We start from the raw sequence: 26,057 nt of genomic DNA on the forward strand, positions 1-26,057 counted from the left end.
GTACCTATCTCCAGCGGTCAATGGGCAATCAGGCGGGGTACACCCTGGACAGAGAGCCAGTCCATCGCAGCGTGCCGAATATTTTTTTCCTTAAATGTGGAGATAGAACACCATTGTTTGCACTCCTGCATTGATCCAAAATGTTTTTTTTTTGCCTTCACCTAAAACAACAAAATAATTTGTAATATAACTATATTACTAAAATATTTTAAGATACAACCTGCATAAGCATTCAGTGAATTGAAAGTCTCCGTTTATGCAAGTCATTTGTATATACATAGTGTGCATGAATGAATGCACATTTATGCACAATCTAATACTGACTTATGGTGTATTTGACACTGGAGTACAAATAGGGAGTTTTCACTGAGGCTACGCATTTGTATACTGTACAAAAAAACATCTCAGTTTACAGCCCAGTCTCTGTCTTAGAAAAGATGTAAACATGGGATTGGAGGGATTTTGCTTTTCTTTTTATTAGTTTTACCATTTACCTCTCATCTTTTATAAATAGTTCAACCTTTTCACACTTAGAAGCACAAAGAAAAGACCTCATTTGTTTTCCAAACTCATCTTTTCTGCACTGCTTGTTTGCAAGCCAGTGTATGTTTATTTCTTTTTATTAAATAGTGCAGTATATCCATGTTCTCAGTTAATTCAATACGAGTTATTGGTAAATGTTGTTTTTCAATTGCATATTGCAGAACTCATGAGAAATGAACAGAATAGGTGGGATTTTTAAAAAAGCACGACAGAAATTACATTTGGCAACACAACGTAAAGCCACCGTAAAAAAGAGTAACACACAGTGTTTCATAGTGACTGAAAATAAATAAGTATTGGCAAAAGCATCCGGTACTGCAGGCATGTTAGTACACGTAACAGGACAAAACTCTGTGTGACCCAGTCAGTCTTAAAATGGTGCAGGTTTGTCTAAATCTGGTTTTTTTTGGTGAATAAATTAGATTATTTTTCTTTTTATTATTTCAACAACTGTGCTAAGCTGATTCCACTGTTGGGTTTGGCAAATGTCAGGCACAAATATAAGAACAAGGTTGGCTTTATCACCACACACACACACACACACACACACACACACACACACACACACAAAACATTTGGCACATTCTTTAAAAAAACAAACAAAAACATTCAAATAGAAAAAAAAACACTACACCTCAACAAAAACAACAAAGAGACAGCCACGCGCCACTAATAAGGTAGTCATGACGGCACACAAATATAACCAATTGCACTTTTAAACAGCCTAATAGAATTAATGCATACATCCCAGACAACACACCCTTTCACTGAGCTTTGTTATTGTTTTGTCTGTTTCCACTCCTATTACGGAACGTTTCTGTAAAATTTACACGAGTGTATCCTCAGAGCCCACTGACACACCGAGGCCGGTCTGACAGAACGTGCTAAAGCACCCTTCTTTGTGTTGATGCTGTGTTACAGTGGCTGAGGCTTTGAATTGCTTAAAACATGAAAAGGAAAGCAGCCCTTCCCCTCTTACTTAAACTGAAGGCATCCATCTCAAAACAGAAGGACCTGGAAAGAGCAGGTGTGTAAACGGCAAGAGGATATCTCAGAGTGGACCTGATCCTTTCCTCTTGAGTCTCTTTATGCGCTGGGCTTTAGTCCATGTGCACGTAGCGATGGTCATGACGTTCCCACCGACGGCCCTCCACAGGAGCTGGGCGGTGAGCTGTGGCTCCCGGCTGCCCCGCTGCTCTTGTCCGCCTGCTTCTTGTCCTTCTGTTTCAGGTGAACTTTTGCATGTCTCTTTCTCTCATCGCTTCTGGCAAACTTGCGACCGCAGAATTCGCACGAGAAGGGCTTCTCCCCAGTGTGTGTGCGAATGTGTGTGGTCAGATGGTCGCTCCGGCTGAAGGAACGCATGCATATTCGGCACTGGAAGGGTTTGTGACCTGTGTGGATGCGGAGGTGACGCGTGAGCTCATCTGAGCGTGAGAAGCGTCTGTCACAGTTCTCTGCTGGACAGGCGTGCGGCCGCTCGTGGACAGGCGTTTTGCTGGGACGGTTGGGGTACTTCCGAGGCCGGATGGGTTTGAGAGTGAGAGTCTGAGGTGGGGGGTGGTGCTGAGGCGGGTGCTGCTGCCCGCCAATGAAACCTGGGTGGATTTGCTGCTTGTCTTTGAATGCTCTGATGGTCTCCAGGGGTGTGATGGGTGGAGGGTTGACTCTGATGGGGTCCATGGTCTGGAAGGGCTTGTGCTCCATCACGCCAACATCTCCCTGATGGTGAAAAAGGTTGTAGTCAGGGATCATGGAAAACAGGCTGCCATCCATGGGGGCTTTGGATGTGGAGTGATAGTCATTGCCAGGGTAGGCTAGAGCTGTGCTGGTGGCAGGGCTGTGGTGAAAAGACACCTGATCCTGGTATAGGTCGCTGCAGGTGGAATAGGCAGGCAGCGGCGGACCATACACCTGCTCCATGTCTGACGTCTGTCCACCCATGCTGGCTGCGGAGGACGATGTCTGCGTCGTTACCGTGCCGGGCGATGGAGAGACGCCTAAGATCCCTGCACTCACTAGACTGATGATGTTGTTGTCGGGGCACCAGCCCGAGCCACTAATTCCACCTGAAGGAGGGGTGTCGAAGGCGAACTTCCCCAGGTACGTGACGGTCTGCCCGCTGCGGTTGGACTGGAAGCTGGATCCATACTGAATCTCTGAGTTTGCCTTCTCACTCCCCATGCCCAGGTCCATGATGTTATCTAGACAAAAGCAAATCCAAAGACAAAACATTAGACATCCTCTAATTTCTGAAAAAATCTGAGAAAAATGTTGCTAAAGTGATGAGGCAGAATTAAATAAAAAGAAATTAAATAAAGAAGAAATGTAACTTTATCGTAATGAAGTTAAATCACAGCAATTACTTAATAAATCAAACTTTTCATCGAAAATTCTGATAAAGATGAAAAAAGAGGAGAAAAAAGGGAAAACTCTCCTACAGTTCATGAAGAAACGTGAACTCTGTCAGACCTGGAAGTTAAGTGACAGAGAGCTGCGCCTGAAAGAGTGGTGTGTGTGAGTCTCTCACTCTCTCAGATCCCACAAGCCCTCATAAATCAAGACCTAAAACACCCCCTTTGATCCAGTCATTGTGTCCCTCAGGAGGACAGCCAAACGGAGATCTGATGTCTTAACGGCAGGGAGGATTACAAGGCAGACGCCACATTCTATAACACTCAAGAATTCAAGACGCATTCACAACAAAGGACATCTGAAAATAAGTTTAAGTGTGTCCTCTTCTGTTTTTGTGAGGTTTTATTTGCACGTATCATGCGATTTATCAAACACACACACACACACACACACACACACACACACACACACACACACACACACACACACTTTTGGCTTGATCCAAATGTAAAAAAGCCTAATCCAGACCTAATATTTAGACATATTTAATATACTATTTATGTAGTTGTCATTCTCAAAAAAGATAAATATTTTTTAAATAAGGATATTTGTAAAAAAAAATTAACAAATGTTTTATTTCCTTTAACAAGGTGCAGGACAGAGCCAGTGCTGCCAGTTTAAATGCTGAAAAAACAATTGGCATTTTTAACCAAATATCCTTTACCACATGTGGATGTTAGGAACATCTGTGGCCTTTCATTTTAATGCATATGAAAAATATATGTTTTATGGATTTTAATATATTTTTTTCTCAGCCTTTTAAATTTTGAGGGATGAGATTTGAAATTGAAAGTTTTGGGCTCTTTCCGTTTCTCATCACTGGCACACCTGTTCAGTCACACCATGCCAATTGCTATTTCCTTTTGCTCCAAATAAAATAAAAAAATAAAAACACACAAATGTCTTGAACTGAATAGTTTATGTGGAAATATCAGATAATAGACTCAAAAAATTTGAAGTAAATCCATGTGAGTGTTTCTTTTTTATTAATAAAATATAAAATATGTACAATTGCCTGTATGAAAAAAACGTGTGTATTTTATGAACTTAGACTCGTATTTTTTGGCAGATAAGAAGGAGCCTTTAATTTGCCACACAGAGCGCATGAAATCCAAACGCACACATTATGTGATGAATAAGAAAACGCTTTTTTATTTTTAGATAAACACTCAAACTCGTTCAGTTATTTTAATTTGAGCATTAAATGCAATGACGGTATATTTAGAATAAAATATTTAATCTTAATTCTAATATCAACTTTACAACTTCATTCCCTCCATCACCTTTCCAAGCTGTTCTGATTTATTTAATGCCAAAACGTCTCTGTGACCCGTCTTTACGCGCAGGGCTTCTCCCATCAATTAAAGGATGATAATAATGTAAAATAAGCTTTTTTTATAGTTTGATCAATATTAGCGCTGCTGCAGTTTATTAAATAGAAGCCGGTGCATGGGGCAAAGCGCATAAAAGCGTTTCACATAGGAGAACGCACCCACACACGCCTACTATAAGCATGTTAACAGTTGTGAATGAAAGTCATTGTTTAAGTCCATGACCCTCTTTGACGAGTGGATATGAAATCTGAAGCACCGCGGTTTGACCACATCTTGTGCCAAATTCTCAGATTCCTGTCAAAACGCTTAAAAGGCTCAAAGCTGTATATTTCATATCGGGACGTTTCCTCGAGGGGATAAAATCACGCATCTTTAAATCTGACACCTCATCTGAGTTTTGAAAAGAGTGCGTGCTCTCACTTTTCAGGAACGTGTCACTAAAATTCTAATCAAATTATAATTTTGAACTCAAAAGGAAAACAAGCACATTTCCAAGATTTATATAGTGTTTTAAATTTGATTCTAATTCACACCAGGCTCCTAAAACGTAAGAGGCTGTTGCAGGAGTGCGCTTTTACGCGCAGCAGAATCAGAGCGCAAACAGGTGCTTCGAGCCCGGAGACAACTGTTGCCGCTCCTCGCACCTCGCAGTTTGAATCAGTTAAATAAAAAAGTGGACAAAAAATAAAATAAAATAAGAACAATGAAACTCACCTGTATTCATCTGCGAATAGTGGTTAATAGATTCCGTACTGGTGAAAATATTCATAGACGTGGGGATGTCCTCCTCCGGGTACAGACTGTCAGGGATCGTGTTTATTAAACTGCTCATGGTAAGAGGGATCTTGTCTGCCAGTTTCCCTGTCATAGCAGATAAGATTCAGTCCGACATTTAAAACAAAAGCGCGGCGCGCAGGTATCCAGGTGGCCACGCAGAACACCGGGTGTTCACGAGAGGTGCGCACAGGTGCTGGAGACAGGAGAGGCGCAGGTTGGGATCCTGTTGCTGTAGCTATCCAAGTATCCCGCGGAGGACGAGCAGCGCTGGTTATCTCCCCCTGTGCGCTCACGAGATTTTGTTATTAATCTGATCGCAGCGGACGCGTAGGGCTGCTTGTGGGGGGATTTGAAGTCTGTTAATCAATGGAGGTGGAGATGGTGGCGTTGGTTGAACGAGAGCCGCTCTCTTCTTGTTCTATTGGAGCTGGATAGGGGACTCCTGTCTGTCTGTATTAAAGAGGGGGATGGAACATTTGCGTGACGTAGATGACCATATATGGACATGGGCGATCAGGTTCAGGTTCTCCGAGCGTCAGTCGGTGGAAACTACAGTGGAGGCAAAGGGCTCCGACAGAGAGATAAACTTTACAAAATCCAGATGTCACATCCAGCTGCGTCCTTCTTCGGGACCAGCTTTTCCCCGTCCTTGTAACAGACACAAACACTGACTAACGGTCTTATCTTTATTATTCTCTGATTATCTTAAGCCTCTCTGTGCGCGCGGCCAAAACAAGAGCGTGTTTTGTCTCTAGTAAAAAATAATTTGTCACAAGTTAGAACAACGGCTCATTTGAAACTGTGTGGATAAACAGTGTGTTAATTTCAGGAGCGGGTTTCTTCATCTACATAAAAGTTCTGCAGGACAAAACTTCAGCATTCCCATTTTCCTCCTGGTGAACTTGCACACACTTTGTGCGGTCCTGGATTGCAGAACTGTGCTTCAAAGCCCTCCTTTCAATCCGCATCACTGTCACACAAAGGCCGTAATTGACGGAGTTAATCGTTTGTAAATATTGCAAAGCTCTGCACAGGCTTGCTTTGACTTGGAGCCCAGAGTGGCCCATGGAGTGGAAGCTCCAAATAAGGCAGTGTCCGGCCCCGCCCCTTCGCCTCTCTATTTGGACATGCGAGTTCCGGGTGAAGTGGTAGTGGAAAAGTGATCGGAAGCCACAGACGTAAAAAAACATCACACGCGCGCGCGCGCGCGCGCTCGCGCGACAGTGGACAAAAGCGTCATGGCTCGATTTTTTTAAATCAGTTAACCAACCTGTGAAAAAACAAGGTAATGCTGGTTTGTAATCTTATAAAAATACCCCCAGAGTTTATTTTGATACACAGAAGTTCAAAAATAGCCCTGGGGCTAATTTTATCATATAGTAATGAACTCATTAGTATTTTTGGACGATTTGCCTAAATAAAAATAACTTAACGACATTTCTAGATATTTTATTTAAGAATTTTGGTTTATTTTCTGAAAACATGGAATACCATGTCAGTGTGCATACATGATAAATTGATAGTACCTTAAAGAGTGTAAACAGAGAGTGACTATGTGTGTGTGTGTGTGTTGGGTTTCATCCAGTCACTGTTTCATCCCATCCGAACAGGCTCCTGCATCCTCACTAAAGACACCTCTGTTTGTTTGTCCTTATGGGGGTCAGTCCGCTCCTTTCACCTCGACTTGCAGGTCTGTCCCCACATGGGAAACTGAAAGTTGGCTTTTCGGACTTTCAAGATGACCTTTTTTATATAGTTTATAAACTATTTTGAGATTTTGATGCTAAAGTTGGCAGAATTTTGTGTAATCAAAGAAAATACAAGATAAACCCACTTAAAACCAAATGAAATAAAGTAGATGCAAAATGTTAGCATGACTTTTGACCTTGTCTATTTTATAGTTTCAAACCTTCAGCTTTTAGCTCTGTCAAACATTGTTTTTGGGGTTTGCATCTAAGTGCAGGTTAGTCCTGTTATTATAGTCCATTCTTTTCTTTCCATGTCGGTTGTGAAACAATCAGAATGGATGTCTGAGTGCCAAAGACAAGTGGAGGGTTATAGACTTAGCTATGATGCCCTGCCTGATATCAAAACTTTATTAGAAAAGTGTTTGTTTTACATTTCAACGGACACAGAAGTGAAAAATGTAGGGGGAAAGGAAAAAAAAGGTGGGGGAAAAGTTCACTAATTAAACAATAAAGGATGTAAAAGAATCTGCTTCTACGGCAAAACTGTAGCTACAAAACAGGTAAACAAAACTGTTTCTGTGTTTAAAAAAGAACGAAAGCATGGAATCTGCTTCTACTTGCAGAAAGAGAGAGAGAGAGAGAAAAAAAATGGGGCACACACAAAAAGTACAACAGAACCAAAATATCACTGCACCAACAACATGAGGATAAATACCAGTAACACTTTTTGCTAAAAAGCACATGGTAATAATTTACAGTGCATTTTGAGCCAACCACAGACTTAGGTTTTGTGTCAAAAATGCCCAAGTCCATACTTGTGAGAGCCCCATGTGAGCACCTGTAATGGCAAGCCTGCAACCGCCCACTCCTAGGCAGGCTGAGCTCGAAACCCAGCGGTCCGGGACTCAAAGGCACCCAACCATGGCAGAGACCTGACAGAGGCTGGGGGTTCAGACCCCACCAAGCAGCCACTAGGAGCAAGTCATCCGGTCTACACCAGTTGGTGTCAGCACACAACCCTAATTACCCCCAGAACCCTCAGTGTCTAGGTGCAGCTTAAAATTGGAAGTGGGCACCAGCACCCGAGGTGAGGCTGAGTGAACAGATCCTACCCTCCAGGTGCCGTCAAGTGTTCTCACCCCCAAGGCCCAAATTATGCATTTGTGTGGAATGACGTTGGTGGGAGTGTTTAATATGTAAATTACAACTGGGGTGTAGGCCGCCACTGGATTGCAGTGTAGAGAACCATACATATACCCCCTGAACTTACCCACACCTCAAGGCCTTCTGTGCGTTTGTGTTTGGTGATGTGATAGAGCAGGAGGAGGGGAATATGAGGATGGGGAGGAAAGACTGGGTGGCCCAAGCCCTCTCTGGGAACCAGCTGCCCCGCTGGCCCCCATAGGCACCCCCGTTTCCAAAACTCACCTGGGGTATGGAGACCCCAGCCCATTTAGTCATGGTCCACAGCAGCATCACAGAACATGTGTGAGCAGTCAAAGACAATTCTTCACTTGTCTACTTTCAAGATTTTGTTTTTGTAAAATATTTAGAGATTTTGATGCTGAAACTTGCAGAATTGTGTGTAATAAAAGAAAATGAAACACGATACAGTTCACCCACTTTAAGCCAAATGAAATCAAGCGGATGCTAAATGTTGGCATGACTTTTGACCTAGTCTATTTTAGTTTCAAACCTTCAGTTTTCAGCACTGTCAAACATGTATTTGGGTTTTGCATCTAACTGCAGGCTTGTCCTGTTATTATTGTCCATTCTAATAATAAGCAAACTTTGACCCGTGATGCTGATTGGTGGAAAGAGTGTTCCTCTGTTGTTGTGCATCTGGATGCAAACCGACTGGTGTGGATCAGGATTCATGGTACAATAGAGTCTTTCCTCAGGGAGGGGGTGTTATGAACTTCTGTGGTTGGAAAGCTGGCCACCCCAGCTGGAACACCTACCTGTAGCAGGCATGTTTCCTCAACTGTGAGATGTGCTCACCATGGGGAAGGCCTGCAGTGCCATGAGATCTCTGACTGCAGCGCCCGGCTCTTTTGCATACGGTAATTCCATGGAGGCAGAGGCTCATTTGAAAGGGCTGGGGAAAAGCTCTCGGGCAGTATGAATGTATAGTCAAATTAGTTATGTTTTTCCACATCTGATCAGGAAGGTTACAAAGGTCTCTTGCTGTTAGTGTTGGAGCTATAACATCAAACCTTCAGAGTTATGAAACTATAATCTTTTATTCATTAAAGCACTTCTACTGTTATGATGATCAGACTAGTATTTATTATCACTCTAATTACTGGCTCACTAAAGCCCAAATCAAGCTATTTGAGTTCAATGTATCCTGGCATTGTCATCTTGTAATATGCCTGTTCCATCAGGGAGGACAGAATAACCTGGTCATTCAGAAAATGCAGATAGTCAGCTGACCTCATTCTTGGAGCACATCCTGTTGCTGAACCTAGACCTGACCAACTGCAGCAACCCCAGATCACAGCACTGCCCCCACAAGCTTGTACAGTAGGCACTAGACATGATGGGTGCATCAATTCATCTGCCTCTCTTCTTACCCTGATGCACCATCACTCTGGAACAGGGTCCATCTGGATTCATCAGACCAGTTTTTAATAATGCGTTGGACAGTTCTTAACCCAGTTTTAGCCTTTTCTGCAATCTCCTTAGATGTTTTCTCTGCTTGATGCATGCCACTGATCTGACCCTTCTCACACAGACTAACATCTTTTCCACGACCACCAGGTGTGTCTTTCAAATTGGTTGTTGAAGAAATGAGAAGCAACTCGTTGCACCAGTTAGGGTTAAATAACTTGTTGCCAGCTGAAAGATAATCGCCCATGCAGTAATTATCCAGTCGGAGGCTTATACCTATTTGCTTGGTTTAATCCAGGTGGTGGCTCCTTTTTGGCTGGACAGTGTATTTACATGTATACGATGGCTTGTCAGGCTACTTGTGTTTAGGAAAGATGGGAAAATAACAGATGTGATCACATCAAGAAGTTTTTCTGGCTCTCTTGCTCTTGGCTCTCAGACTATGTGTTGTGACTGACTCTCAGCTACTATGATCTGAAAGTGTAGCTCAGCATTTACAAAGCTGACTGAGTTATAGCAATTTGGACCACTGGTGATCGATGGAGGAGACAATGATTACATAGGACACTGAGGTTGGAGCCACTAGGCAGAAGGCTGAGAGGAAGAGCAAATATGGAGATTTATGTATGTGGTGAACGAGGACATGAAGGTAGCTGGTGTGAGGGTAGAAGAAGAGAGAACTATGGAGACTGATGATTCACCTAGGTGAAAAGCCCAAAGAGAAAGAAGACTGAGTTATAACTATTTCTGTCAGCTAAGGTTGATTAGTATCTGGACTTGGGTTAACTCCATAAATCTCTTTCTGTGAGCTTCAATCAAATCCATCCAGTGGTTCATGAGACGTTTAGCCATGGCACAAAAATTATTGCCTGCGGCATGATGGCGTGAGATAATAAGGACACAGATGGAACAGGAGTGCAGGTCAGGCACTTTGGAGAAGGTAGATGAGAAGGTTTTCACTGAATTGTCTTATTAGAGAGTGATAAATGTTTTCAAGGCTTCTTCTTCCATCATAGAATAACAAAAGAAAACAATCTAGACTGAGACCTTTTGTGTGTAGGGACTGATTGATTGATTAAAACGTTTAATTGAACATAAGACAAAATATTTAAAAAAAATCAATGAACATAGTAGAAAAGAAAAGATATACCAATAAAAAAGAAGTCTTTGTCCAAAGGGAGTGAGAAGAAGCACGTGCTTATTCAATCCCACCCCCTTGTCTCACATTACTAACATACTTTACAAGTTACCATCCATACCTACACACACACACACACACACACACACACACACACACACACACACACACACACACACACACACACACACACACACACACACACACACACACACACACACACACACACACACATACACATACATACATACATACATACATACATACATATTAATATATATATGCAGCTACTAATGAGAGCATTGTGCATCAACATTTTATGGTACTAATAATAATAATAATAATAATAATAATAATAATAACTTAAACAACAGCAAAAATAATAATGACAATATCATAGTTTCCATAACCTCAGAGAACCTCATTTTCATATCCATTAATTATTATTTTTTTAATACAGTGATTTAAATTTGTTTATATTTGGACACTGTTTGTGTATTTCCTGCAGCCCATTCCACAGTTTCACACCACATACTGATACACAGAAGCTCCTTTTAGTGGTTCTTACAGTCATTTTTAAATTTTTAGTCCTTCGTAAATGACATCCCTCATCACTCTGGTTGAAGAGCTTTTGAATATTAGGTGGCAATAAGTGCTTACTAGCTTTAAACATGATTTGAGCTGTTTGATAATGAACCAGGTCTTGAAGTTTAATGTATTTTGACTGTAAAAACAAAGAATTTGTATGATCCAGAAACCCAACTTTATGAATGACACACATTACCCTCTTTTGCAATAGTGATAGGGGGTGCAGTGCATTTTTATAATTGTTTCCCCAAAGTTCTATACAGTAAGTGAGATATGGCAGAACTAATGAACAATACAGAATATGGAGTGACTTACAGTCCAACAGTTGCTTCATTTAGCAGAGCAAACCTTGTATCTGAGTGGGATGCAGAGGTAGGGATGAACACACACCCTCACCCTAAAGTCTCATTTGTCATCATCACACACTGGTGAAATTCATCTACGCATTTGACCCTTCCTCGTGGAAAGCTATGCAGCTATGGCTGCGCTCAGGAACTATTTGGTGGTTTAACCCCCCAATCCAACCCCTCACAGCTGAGTGTCAAGCAGAGAGGCATTAGGTCCCATTGTTAAGGTCTTTGGTATGACCCCATTGGGGTCTGAACCCTGATTTCCCAGTCTCAGGGCGGATACTCTACCGCTAGACGCAGAGAAGGTTATAAAGGTTATAAAAGGCTAACAGACAAATCCAGAATGAAAACACAATGTGTGAGGAAAGTAAGAGTGACATCCTGTGGTCAAATGTGAGTACTGCAGTCTATTTTCAAAACAAACAAGCGACTTTCTCACTGCTGTCCTGTGAGTTTCCTGGCTGTTGCCATTTACAGCTCAGCACCAGAAGATTCTAGATGAGTGAAGACCAGTCATACACGGGAAGGTGATAAGAAGATACATACTGTTCACTGTAATATTGAGACCCCCCCCCCCCCCACACACACACACACACAGGAAATTTGGCAGCCCAAGTTTATCATCTAACACTTTTGTGTTAGAGCAAAACAAACGTTTGTTGTGGCTTCTTGGGGGTACAAGAAATAACTTCTGGGCTGCTCCTTTTGCAGGTCAGCATACTGTCCACAACTCTGGAGCTTTTTACCGGCTGGTGTCAAATTAAAAATGCAGACGCAGTAGTGTTAGCCGAGACAGATTGTAAACAAAGGCTACGTCCTTCTTTGGCCTTTTAGAAAGAAAACAAACTGAACCTCCCAGCCGGCTGAGGAGGAAATCTGTTTCAATGTAACCTTCCTTCCACCATGTAAAATTCTTATTTATTGTACCTTTAATTAATTTGGCACTTATATCCCTTTGTTTATATTTTATTCAGCATTTACATCAATTTTAGTGAAAATGTTCTTCTGAGAATTATTTTTCTGTTGAATTTAATTTCTGGAGATTATCTGAAGAGTGGTTTTATGACCCACAGCAGGGTCCTGACTTCAACTTGGAAACCATTGTTAATGTCCAGCATCAGAAACTTGAATTTGACTCAACAACCTGTAAAAAGAAAAATGTGCAAAAGCAGAGAAATACATTAAACTTAATGCCCCTTTCTTTAAGCACTGCACCATGAACTCCTTCCATTTAGTTTCCTTTTGAGTGTAGTTTCAGTTGAAGTTCATTAGACTTGACCTCAGTCTGCTGTCTGTAATGCAGTGTTTTGTTTTGTATTGCTAGGCTGGATTAGAACATGCATTTAGGTTACAAGGCCAGCACAAATAACAAAAATCTTTACAGAGGTCAAAAGGTCCATTTTAACATTTCTGCTGGTGAAAAAAAGGAATCAGTCGTGTCTAAAAATGTACATATTCATCTAAACCTTATTCTGAGCTGGACTCAAATCTCCAGGTGGTTTAAGCTGCACCTATTCTCTGCAGAGAGATTTGCAGGACAATTACCAGTCTGTGGAGGCTGAAATAAAAAACATTATGAATACATTTATGAAGAAGACTAAATTATTGACAATCACTGAACAGATGCCACTCTTAAATTCAGCTTATAGCATTAAGAATGCTGGAAAGTCTCCAGTGAAACAAATCTCTCGTCATCATGCATATTCGATCACTGATTGCAGGTTAGGCAACTGAACTGATTAACATTTTTTTTAATTAAGGTAAGTCTGAATATATTAATAAAAAATATTAAATGCATTTCTCATATCATCAGGGGTATTAAAAGGCATATTTTATTTTAAAAAATTAAAGAGAGAAAAGCTTACATACTGCACAGCATTTAACTACAGCTGTCAGTTTTTCTTGATCATAATATTTCAACTCTCTTGACATTCGGAGTATAAATAAACACATTCATGGAAAATCGAGTGGCAAAACCCAGCTGTTTTGGCAGGATGTCTCCAAGACATAAAGAGAGAGAGGGAAAAATGCACAGTGTGTTTGGAAGTGCAGCAGATCTTGGCATTTCAATCTTGTGCTGATGGATTCAAGTAGGTGGTTTTTGGAAGAATCTTCTCCCACTTGGCATGCTTAACAATGAGTGTGGAATTATCCTCGTCTTGCCAGTTGTTAGAAATGCGATTTCATAAGTCAAATAAGATGAGCAAATCAAGGTCAAGAGCAACACTCAAACCGACGGATGTCTAACATTTTCTCAAATGCAGCCGGCTCTCTCTGGTCATGTGCATTGTTTTGGTTGTTGTTTGTGGACTTTTGAGTGCTGAAGTCTGGGAGGCAAACAAAGCAAACGCAGGGCAGTTTGATCAATGATCTCCCAGAGTTCACGGAGAGGGTGCATAGGGGTTTACCAAGGCTGGCTTAACCACCAAAGGAACAGAAACCTCTGGTACCTACTCCTGCCGAGCCCCACTGATGAGACACCAAACCAGGGTCAATCAAACCACCAACTAAAGATTGATCATCAGAACATCAAAGTCACTCATGTAAATCCAGCCTTTTTCAGACATCTGGGGTATTGATACAACCTATTCCCGGAGGAGAGCTACTGGTTAAAAACCAATATTCCTCATGGTGGGGGCACTCTGACCCACCAGCTACAAAGACCTGTAAAGTCTGAAAAGCATTTTATCGTGAGCGGGTTGAAAAGTTTACCCACACCATCCTCCGCAGACCTGCCAGGTGAGACCCTAGTGCAACTCTTTTAAAGTTCAAAACTGGTTCACATCCCAAAGTTACCCTGAAGGACACACAAACAGAGCAGCTTTCACTTCAGACACATCGAGAGCCTGAAAGTTGCTCATTGTTTCCATTGGGGTGAGAGTGGTCAATGGAAATATGATAAACAATTACACAAACAGCAAGTTCCCTTCCCTGGGTGCTCGACAGGCCCTGCTGCCCCTCCCCCCCCCGTCCTGTCACACTATAGAGTATTTTGGTTCAAGTTCCACTGCAGCATCGGGCTGAGCTGCGGTCACGGTTTCACCTCCCACTTCCTTTTTATGGTCCTGACGTGTTTCCGGCCCAGAATTAGAATTGACTCTTTCCACACAGAGCGGTGATATCAGGTCGGCTTCCTTCTCTCATCGACGCCGTTCGGAAACTATTAAGAAATCTCCAGCAAAGTCGAAATCGATCTCCCGATCCACCGGAACACGTGACAGAGATGAGGGGTGACATCAAAACCCATCAACTGGTGCAACACAAAGAGGAAATGTGTCTCTAACTCAGCAATAAGGCAGAAGAAAAGGAGGCGGATTTGTGCAAGCGTTGACTTAGTTTATTGCAGAAAAATGATGCAAAAAGGGGAAGTATTTTGTGTCATAAAGGTGATGTTTTTCTTCTTTTTTCCTTTTGAGGCATCTGAACATTCTTCAGTCTTTGAAGTTCTGGGTGAGAAACTGCACAGAGGCGACGGGCTCTCCCAAACCAAACCTTGTGATGAAGGCCTGCAAGTCCCATTTACCTAAAAAAAGTGACAAAAATATATGCAAATATTTTGAAGGAGAGGAGCTCAAGGTTTGTGTTCAGTTTGCTGCAAGACAAAGAAATATATATATTAATTAAAAAAAGCCATATTCTGAGTGCACTGTGAGAGCATTTCTTATGACCGCTCGGTCTGTGTTTAGGGATCTGAGGTCTAACTGAGCAGCACATGGCTCTGGGATGTGAGTCACTGAGAACAGCACTGCTGAAAATAAAACATGTTGCTGTAATGATGGAGGTGGGAACGCAAGGACGTATTGGCAAGAAGAAATGATTCAATCGCCTGGGCTGTTTTTTTCTTCCCTCCCCTTTTAAACAAACACCAGACGGCCATCCGGCTGGTATGACAATATCGCTTCTTAGATTTTTGACAAGCACTGATTCCCTGCAGTTTCCCCTCCTTTTTACAAAAAAAAAAAAAAAAAGACAAATTCACAACTATCATTCCAGGCTAAGAAAACCCTGTGTGCTTTAAACTTGCAAACAGATTCTACAAAGAAAAACCGACTGTCTGTATCTTCATATGTTTGCATGTTCATAAGACTTTTGCACTGTAATCCAGCGAACCTGTGACATTCTGGGATTTTTCCTGCGGGAAGTGATCACATTAAAGGCTGTCGAAGGATCGCACTGGAAAACTAGAGCCAAGTAGTGAAACAGTCCAAGTCTATCGAGAGGATGGACTCGCAGTCAGGGTCAGATCTTCCTGTGTCTGCATGGTAAAATCTCTGCTCCTGACCTTATGCTGCAGCTGTTTTAGAGGACTTTGCTCTCCCTGGTTTTATCGTCAGAGAACCAAATGTTTAATCCAGAGGAAATATACATTCCCAGTACATCAAAGGTGCTCACCAATCTAGAAAAACTCATTTAAAATTAAATTTCTCACTCAATGCTGCACATTTTTACACGTTTGATTGCACTGGCTTAGCCTATCATCTGTTGGCCTATCTTCCTGCTTGAAGCTTTAAACATTGAAGTACTTAAAATTTTATTTCTGATCTTCCTCCCATCTTTAACCTAAGACACCTCCGTGTGTCTGGGTTTGCCGTGAGGGCAGGTCGTGTTCCGAGCTCAGCTGCAGAACATGACGAATAATAACTGATAGATGAGCAGATGAGTACCTGAATCTCCCCAGGTCATCTCTGGGAATGAGGACTGCCTGCAGAGGGGTCGCCGATAATCATGTGAGGGCAATAGAGTCAAGTGACCTGTCTGTATGATAGGGCACAGCCCCAGCAGCCCCTTCTATCCTTTCGTTCAGCCTCAGATAGTGCACCGCCTCTGCAGATCCCTAAACTCCTCTGCATGTCCATAACAAGGTTACTCACCCCTCAGGGGTTATAGTTTAAAGAAAGCTGACAGGTGAGGTGGTTGAGACACCAACTTTACTGAGACGCAGCTAAAAAACCATGTGACAGATTTGAAATGTATGAAAGTGACGCGTAAAGATGTTCTCCTTCCCTGATTTTTGCAGAGAACATGCCTCACAGCAGTGTTAGGCACTATTTCCTCTAATAAGTATCAAACAGGGAGTCAAAATAAGCCAATGCTTGTAAAGCTTCACACATAATCCTGTCTAAAGCTGTGCAATCATTGGGCTCAGTCCAAAACAAGACAAATTCACCATCTCTGGTGCTATCATACTGGCTGGTACACTGCGAATGCCTCGACTTACAAGTGACCTTAAAATAGTCTGGTGCTTGTTTGTAGTGCAGAGACACGTTTCCGCCTCTCCCATCTGCACGCTCATGGAAAGGACAGATAGTGTGGGACCTGAGGGCGATGTTAGAGTCTTCCTGCCTCTCCTTTTGTTTCCACCTTGCGTCTCTGTCTGGGTATGGTAGGGAGATCAGGACTGCTGCGAGGTGACAGAACTGCTACATTTAGTGGTGTGGGCGGTGTCCCTGTTAAACCTCTTACAGTGTCTCAGAAATACTCAAAAAAACGAGGATCTTCATTTTTTTCTTGCAGTACAGTTAAAGGAGCCATATCAGAGTAAACCCTTACTGAATTTCTTCATTTTAACGGAAATAAAATCATCAGGGTTCAGCCATTTAACAATGTCTCTGTAACAGACTAGAGTGGCTCAGAGGTCCCTTAGATCGGTCCGGTCCAAACACAATACCATGACACCTGTATCTTAGAGTGATGACTTGCGTCAAATGTGGCTAGCACTCATCATACAACAGGATATGTTGCAGCAGATCATTGAGCCTTTAGAAGCATTTGAAAACTCTCTCGTGCCTTGGGCTAGAAGTTTCTAGCATACCGGCTCGCTCCCTGTGGGTGCCTGGTGGAGTCCAAGCCCCTGGCCTCTGCTGGGTCTCCACTGAAGTTGGGCGCCCCTGGGTCCCGGGCCACTGAGTTCCAAGCTCGGCCTTCCCTCGAGTGGGCGGCTCAGAGTGGGCTTGGGGGTTGGCATTATTATCTCCTGGGCCTCTGGCAGGTCTGTGGCCTCTCATACTCACTATTGACCACTCCTATAGAGAAACCGTCCACGCACAAGCACGCGTTTGTAGGTGCTCACATGGGGCTCTCATGTGTGGACTCAGGCGTTTTTGACACATAACCTAGGGCTGTGGTTGGCACTAAATGCACTATAAATCATTACAGCATGCTCTTAGCAAAAATGTTACTGTTAGATATCCTCATGTTGTTGGAGCAGTGATTTTTTTGTTTTGTTGTATTTTTGTGTGTCCCCCTTTTCTCTATCTTTCTCTGCAGGTCTGGAAATAGATTGTTGTATATCATTTGTTGGTCATTTATATGTACACCTCATGACTACAATCAGTCAGTGGAAGAGGATCGCAAGGTATTGAGTCCTGAGCACGACCAATGCACCACATTTTGATTGTGCTAGTGGAACACACAGCAGTCCCATTCTTTTGACCGGCCTCCTCACTCACGGTACCAACATGACATAACAAGCAAAACCACATTTGCAACAGTGAACAAAGTACTAAGAACAATACAACTCCCCCAAATAAACATTCATAAACACCCTAAAATAGAACAGATTAACTAAAAACATGACTACCCACAATGCACCTCGCCCACTGCAGCTCCTGCAACTCTCTGCAGCCAATCGGTCGCTACCAGTCCAACTTTTACAATAAAAGGGTGGAGTCTACAAATTAACTCTGCAGGTGTTACAGCTGCTGTGGGAGTTCAGAGTTAGATTTTTAGGAGTTATTTTGTCCAAAAGGACACCTACAGTCGATTAGGAAACACTGCCTTTTAACACTGGGTTTTAACTCTCATGTCAGTGTTACATATCAACTATATAACAATTTTTAGTGTTAAATTAACTATTGTTGGTGTTAAATGGACCAACACCAGAAAATTAACACTTTTGAATTTGCTGTGTGAAAAACATACACTCATCAAAATGTTCTTAGATGAACTCTGCCATCGTTGAATTTCCTTTTATAGTAAAAACGAGAAACTTTACAATTTGTCACACTAAAGAAAACGAAACTAACATGAAAGGCCTTTGGTTTAAAATATGTGATGTCATCATATACGGGTCCTAGAACTTTAAGAACTTTCCCAACACAATTTATAAAGTGTTCAGAAATATCCATGATGGGAACTGAAAGCTGTCATTCACTGTTAGGTGGTAAGAGCATCAGAGTTTTGAGAATTGTCAACAAGTGTGGCTCAGCAGTGAGGCGCGGTGCTCCTCTGACAAGAACACAAGGACAAAACTGTTCAGAGAGAATGCCAAGTGGCCTATGGCAACACCGAAGGAGCAGCAGGACTTTCTGGCAAATGCTGGTCGTTTACCACATGTGACAACAAACTCCTTCGTTCTCGTATGTCATGGTTTTGGGGCAGGGTGTCATTCTGCATTAGAAAATGTATGATTGGGAAGGGTATCTCAGGATGTGATGAGATAAAATATAATTAAAAAGATTGATCTTATTTGAGGGAGAATCTACAGCTGAAGCTTGGAAGGAAGAAAAAGAGAACGATATGACTAAGCTAACAAATGGAGAGCCAATAGGCACTTAGGCCAAAACACAGAGGAATGAAATAAAAACTAAAATATGGCAAATATTTAGTTTTTATGCAACTTTTCTTCTGAGTCTGTCGACAAAGTTTTTCTTTAAGACGAGGAGTTCAAGTATCTGGGTGTTATGAACCAACAGATCGGGTCTTCATCGTCAGTAATGAGGGAGTTCATGGTGAAGAAGGAGTTGAGCCAAATGGTCATGGTCTTCATTTAACCCTCACCTGTGGTCACAAGACTGGGAGCTACAGACATGGTTCTTAACCAGAAAAGGGTGGATAACCGACTCTGGTTCGGGTCAGAGGTCCTACCTCAAGTGGGGGAGTGTATCTTGGGGTCTTGCTCACGAGTGAGGGAAGGAGGTAGGGGCAGTCTCTGCAGTGACGCGGATACTAAACCAGTCTGTTGTGGTGATGAGGAGCTAAGCCACAAAGCAAAGCTCTCAATTTACCAGGCGAACTTCATCTCTATCTTCACTTATGGTCATGAACTGGGGGTGATGCGATGACGGAAAGCACAAGATCACGAATACAAGCCATCAAAATGAGTTTCCTCTGTCGAGTGGCCAAGTTCAGCCTTAGACATGGGGTGAGGAGCTCAGACATTCGGGAGAGCCTCAGAATAGAGCCACTGCTCCTTTGTGTTGAGAGGAGCTAGCTGAGGTGGTTTGAGCGTTCGATGGGAAAGCTCGCTAGCGCCTCCCAGGGGAGATGTTTCTGCAGCATTGAGAGTAACAACGTTATTTTTCAGGTAACAGAGTAATCTAATTAGTTACATATTCCATCGTTGCAACCCCATTACCATTACTGGGCATGTAAAACGCTGCTTTACTCCATTACTATATTGTGATTGAATGAATCGCAGCACTGTCAGGCTGTCTGAGAGCCACACCAGTGAAGTGTTGGTCGTGCACAAACAACCCTTGAGCCGACCGGAGCCAGCTGCAGCTGCACCCGCCATGCCACCCCGAGCCGGTGTTACAAACGGCAAAAATGAGCGCACATCGCCGAACACATCAGGGTGTTTGTTTGCTCATCAGAGATGAGTGTGTGCAGCGCTGCACACACTCATTTGCTATGAAAGCAGGGGCGTAGGTGGCGCGCGCAAAATGTCTGAGACAAATATTACATTAACATTATGGATATGTAAATGTTGGTCGGGGTAAATCTGTAAAGATGAGGAAAGAAGAATAAACAGCAATTCAGAATGGCGAGGAGAGAACAGGCAAGTGGATACCAAGTTTATGGCAAGACCTGTTAACATTTAATCAGCAATCAGACCTCTCTGTAATCCCAATTGTCTATGACAATAATTTTATTTATCCTAGTGCTAATTATATTTCTATGTCAAAATTGCAAATGACGACATCAACAGCTATGCTGTTAATGGTTGAAATTATAATTAAGAACAACCATAATAACATCTGCACCAGTAGGAATTAAGTCTAAGATATCTCAGAATCCCTAAAAACATTCCAGATATCCAAAAGGACATTTTTACTGAATGAACGTTCCAGATGTATCTGAAATGTTCGTTCTAGATAGTAAGAATCATCCAGTCATAAAAAATCTTAGATATTACAGAATGTAACCGCGTTACAGAACATTAAAATAACATCACAGTTACATTGCTAGTTTACTAATTACTTTTACAATATGGTACTTGTTTTAGAACAAGTAATTTGTAACAATAACTAATTATTTTTCTAACATAAGATTCCCCACATTGTGTTTCAGACATGTCCAGTCAGCAGGAGATCCCGGGTTGACCCAGGACACGTTGGAGTGAGACGACCCATGTTGGCCTGAGAACACCGGTCCTGCCGGTGGAGATGGTGGGGGTTGTTGAGGAGAGGGAGGTTTGGGCCTCTCTGCTGGAGCTGCTACCTGCGACCTGAACTCAGATAAGCAGGTGAAAACAGACAAACTGACTAAAAAGAAAGAGATGAGCTTCTTCCATGGGCGACCAGGCTTAGTTGTAGGAATAGATGAAGAACTTCATCATCCAGGAGGAGTTTGAACCTCCAGAGAGAGATCTCTCTCTGGAGGGTATCAAGGCACATCCTTCAGGGATGAGATCCCAGGGACAAACCCAAAACTCACTGGAGGGACTGTTCTCTCTTGCCTGGAACACTTTGGGACGCCCTAGAACAGACTGTCACTAGGGAGAGGGGAGTCTGGGCTTCCCTCCTGGACCTGCCACCTCTATGATGTTCCCTTATTAAATAAGAAGAGTTTGGATGAATTAGTTTACTTAAAGTTAGATTTTCACACAAATGCATCAATACGAAGATTAGTATTGTGATTACTTTCTTGACTGCTGACAAATTGAGCAACAGCAAATTTTAACTTTTATGTTTTTTCTATCTAAAAAAACAAACTTTAGCTGAATTAAAGACATTAAAAAAATATTATTTTATGAGGAAAGTAAAAAGTGAAGACACAAAACCTTTACCTAAATATTGAAAATAATGTAAAAATATTTATAAAACAAACTAAACAAATAAAAACCCTCAGGATGTTACCCTGTTTCTTTAATCCATCTGACTTTTGGCTGAAAATCAGACCTGCTGTAGCAAACAAATCCTGGCTCTCTTGACTCTACGCAGCTCTGATTAATGGTAGAGGCTGTGGGTGGGTGGTAGACATGGATCTGCCCATTACCACACTGCAACATTGCAAATGGCTTCAATTACTGCAGAGTGTGCTGAGCTGGCAGTACGGGGCTCCGGGAGGCGAGATGAGCAACGTGTACGATCCAGCAGCTAAAGCCACTGTGATCCGTTCATTTCACACATGATCACCGTGCGCATCCTCTCCTATCGGTCCACCACAAATAAATGAGGAACAAAGAAGTTGGCCAAAGAATGAGCGATCAATACTGCATTTTCAATGTTTCCCTGTTTTTTTTTTCTTCTTCTCCCCCAGCCAGTAATTCTGAACCTATTCAGCTCTTAATCTTCTGATTCTGCTGAATTTAGGGGCTGGGGTCAGGAGACGGGGGGTGGGGGGACGACTGCGAATGCGTGGCGATTCGTGCAAACTGAAACAACACCAGACAGCTTCCCCCAAGGCCTCGGGGCTTCCCTCCCAGCATTGCAACACTGTTTCCCTTGACAAATTGACTTGTCGGCACCAAACAGTAACAGGACATATGAAAGGCTTGCCAAGTGGCTGACAACTATCAGGAGGGTCTGAGCGTGCACCCCCTCAACACACACACACACACACTGCCAAAGGGGCAGCTTCCAGTCAGGGACAGTCTTCCTGAGCCAGAGCAATGGGGATTCCCTCCGATAACGCCCCTGTGCCCAGTGCCAGGAGCTCAGCCCCCCTGTAGATCCTTATGTAACGAACCAGCTGTCTGCACCAGTTCACTGACCCACATTCATAACCTTAACCCAGGAGGCACAGCAGACTCCCACGGTTCCTCGCAGCAGCTCTGCTCCACCTCTAATTGTTCGGCCCCTCTGGCCATCACTTATTACTTAAGTGATGGTCAGAGATGAAAAGAAAAAAAGACAACAAATCTGAAATAAAATTGAGTCAACGACTCCACTGCTGGAAGTGGAAAATGATCATTAGGAGCCCTCCACCCACGACTAAATGTGCTCCCTTCTCAAATCATGTCAATTAATGTCAACGGTTATGAAAAATCCTCTCTGTGTCACACCACATGGAGGGAGGACAGATGCTAATAAGTGAACATACTTAACGGAGGAGGTGGGGAGACATGGGATTCCCTCTGAGTGTGTATCTACACGGTCCTGTGGAGGCGAGTGTTAATGCAGCAGGTACATCACTATATTAAATAAACATAAAGAACATCGCAGGACTTTTATTCTCAGTGCTCACACGGCATCATTTTCCTCCATGCTCTTCATTAGGACAGTTATTCCCACAAAGTGAAACATTTGATTATCCGAGAGTGAAATACTTAATGTAATTTCCTTTGAACAGAGCAGACAGTTAGCAGGAGAGAGGAAGTGTGCTACAGCGGGAGCTGCAGATTGAGGATGGGTGGATCCACTCATCTCACTGGCTTTATTATCAGGATGAACTAATGTATTAAAGGCAAAATATAATAATAATAATCTGACATTCTTTTTTCTAAAAATGATGTTAAAATATTCTAAATAACAAACTATTTTTCATGATATTATTTCTTCAGTTGTAGAAACTCTTAGGTCTGTGATGAACGTGTGTGGGATTAAACAAAAATAGAAAAATAATAATTAAAAACAAAAAAACACCTCCTTTGACACTTCTTTTCCCAAAACTTTTAACATCAAACAGACTTCAGTCTAATGTGACTGGACTGTTTGCTGACAGAGCTGTCAGAACTTCAAACAGCAGAGACTGGCAGCACCACTCATTCATCGCCGCCGAGCTTGAAGTCTCACACCGCCCCGATCTCCCCTCAAATCATCGGCTGTGACCCGAGTAGAACCGACAGGGAGACACGCCTCCCGTGAGGTGCGGAGCGCCGTTTCGCACCTTCCCACAGACTTCAGACAAGGAAAAACGAAAAATAAAGCAAATTTTAACTGTAAACAAAACAATAAGTCTGCAAGACAAACAAGGCAGACTTCTGAGAATCGGAAAACAACTATTTGATAATGGTTTCAGCAACAATTAACGTTAGTGGCTGGACGTTAATCACATAGACAGGGACGGCTGACTGGATTTCAGGTGTGATAGAAGCTAACAGCAAATGGTCAGGTCAGACTCGTGGAGGTGTGTGTGGGAACCAGTATCACTGAACCCTCACCGACCTCATGAATGCGGCCTTTATTTTCTCATAATCGTCTTCAGATACTAAAATAAAACCTTAGAATAGTAAAACTAGACACAGTCAAAGTCTGAAATGCCTGTTAAATTCAGAATAGATTTTAATATCCTCCTTCTCACATATAAAGCTCTTTAATTATCAAGCTCCATCATAAATCATTGACCTGATTGTTCCATACGTTCCTAACCGAGCACTTCGCTCTCAGACTGCAGGTTTACTGGTGTTTCCAGAATATCTAAAAATAGGATGGGAGGCTGATCTTTTAGTTATCAGGCTCCTCTCTTGTGGAACCAGCTCCCAGCTTTAGTCCATGAGGCAGACACCTTGTCGACTTTTAAGACTAGACTTAAAACATTTTTATTTGATAGGGCCTATGGTTAAAATCTGATGTTAGCCTAGATCTGGACAAGTGGGGGAGTAGAGGGAGGTGGAGTGTACAGTCGGTAAAGACGGCTCTCCCTTGCCCTGCCTCCAACATGCCTCCATCTAAAAGGCTAGGTTATCCAGAGTTATCTCTGTAGTTATGCTGCTATAGGCTTAGACTACTGGAGGACCCACTGACCACTTTTCACACTCTACTACTTTCTCTGCTCTTTAACTGTATTATTTCCTGCAATTTCAGCTGTTAACTTTATTTTTTCTCTAAGTATTTTTCTCCCCAGAAGAAGTTACAATGATGTTCTGCTGAGCTGTGGTGGCCTCATGGAGGGGGCCATCGTCTTGAACACTGTTGCTAACCATTTAATCATTCTCACTCTCCTGATAATAACATTTAACTTTCCTTGACTTTGAATGTGCTACTGCTAGTTTACCCGTTTAATTATAGATTCACTAGGATAAATACAATGAAGTTTATCTCTCAACAAATAGAATATTTACTAAGAAATCACAATGTAACCATAGAAACGTTACTTGGTATATATGTTGTATGTGTGTGTGTGTGTGCGTGTGTGCGTGTGTGTGTGTGTGTGTGTGTGTGTGTGTGTGTGTGTGTGTGTGTGTGTGTGTGTGAGTCTGCTCTGTCTTCTCGATCCCCAGTGAGTCGTGGTGGATGGCTCTTTATACTGAGCCAGGATCCTCTGGAGGTTTCTTCCTGTTAAAAGGGAGTTTTCCTCTCCACTGTCGCTAAATGCTTGCTTAGTATGAGGATTGCTGTAAAGTCAATGACACCAGTCAGTGACTTGATGCTATTTGCTGGGTTCCTTATATAGGAAACCGTTTTCTGATTGGCTTAATGAATTGACCTGTATTGGAATGTTTATTATGTGAAGTGCCCTGAGACGACTCTTGTCGTGATTTGGCACTATATAAATAAACTTGAATTGAATTGAATATTTCAAACTAAACTAAATTAAATTAAACTAAGCTAAGCTAAGCTAAGCTAAACTAAACTAAACTAAACTAAACTAAACTAAAAAAAACTAAACTAAACCTTACCACGGGAGGATTTCTCCTGATCGGTGAGCGACACCAGAGTGTCAGGAGGCTGCTTAAACAACATGAACTGGTAGCGGTGGAAACCAGAGTTCTGAGGTGGTGTTGGCTGATGGTAATCTGCAGACAAACAGAAAATAAACAAAATCAAATGTTAGTCAATACAACTCTTGGTAGGGATCTGGGTTTACACCAACAGCAACAGGAGAGAAATAACCAGGTATTGTGTGCAATTAATTAAAATAATTAAAAAATTTAATTTTTTTATACGTGCTTTAATAATCTTAAATGGTAAATGGCCTGTATTTGTATAGCACCTTCTTAGGGTTCTATAACCCCTAAGACACTTCACAACACAATCAGTCATTCACTCATTCACACACACATTCACATGCTGGTGGGGATGAGCTTGTATGTAGCCACAGCTGCCCTGGGCGCACTGACAGATGTGAGGCCTGGCGAGCACGCCACCGGTCCATCTGACCACCACTAGTAGGCAAGGAGGGTTAAGTGTCTTGCCCAATGACACAACAGCAGCATTCTCTGGTCAGAGCCAGGATGGAACCTGCAACCTTCTGATTAGTGGACAACCCAATCTACCTCTTGAGCTACTTTAATGTAATGATCTGCATGTTTGTAAGTCATACTCGGGGTAAAAAAGCTGGGATGCACCTGTTTCAGGAACTAGAAGTGAGCCACATCAGAGGAGAGCTGAACACTGTGGGTTTGGAGTCTCATTTCCTGATTTTGGGACATTTCACCTCTGATTGGTAGACATCAATGTGACTCTACCACTGACTCTTTTTTTCACTACAATGTTGACATTTTATC

The 26,057-nt window shown here is 42.3% G+C and overlaps 2 protein-coding genes across 3 annotated transcripts in view; both read right to left on the bottom strand.

Moving 5' to 3' along the window:
- Positions 1-555: 555 nt before the first annotated feature.
- egr3 (early growth response 3) lies at positions 556-5,514 on the bottom strand. Its single transcript, XM_015972353.3, has 2 exons — positions 5,007-5,514; positions 556-2,747 (listed from the first exon to the last, which is right to left on the bottom strand). The coding sequence occupies exons 1-2, from the start codon at positions 5,158-5,160 to the stop codon at positions 1,669-1,671; spliced, it is 1,233 nt and encodes a 410-aa protein (XP_015827839.1). The 5' UTR covers positions 5,161-5,514; the 3' UTR covers positions 556-1,668.
- Positions 5,515-14,761: 9,247 nt separating this feature from the next.
- Positions 14,762-26,057, bottom strand: part of LOC107393761 (phosphatidylethanolamine-binding protein 4) — a 77,161-nt gene continuing 65,865 nt past the window's right edge. For both annotated transcript variants that reach the window (XM_054731414.2, XM_054731413.2), the window contains 2 exons: positions 25,230-25,346; positions 14,762-14,969 (listed from right to left, as the gene is read on the bottom strand). In XM_054731414.2, coding sequence (XP_054587389.1) covers positions 14,878-14,969; positions 25,230-25,346 — 209 coding nt within the window. In that variant the 3' untranslated portion in view covers positions 14,762-14,877. The remainder of the gene's footprint in view (positions 14,970-25,229; positions 25,347-26,057) is intronic.

The sequence above is a fragment of the Nothobranchius furzeri genome, chromosome 17, assembly GCF_043380555.1.
Source record: "Nothobranchius furzeri strain GRZ-AD chromosome 17, NfurGRZ-RIMD1, whole genome shotgun sequence".
Lineage (NCBI taxonomy): Eukaryota > Metazoa > Chordata > Actinopteri > Cyprinodontiformes > Nothobranchiidae > Nothobranchius > Nothobranchius furzeri.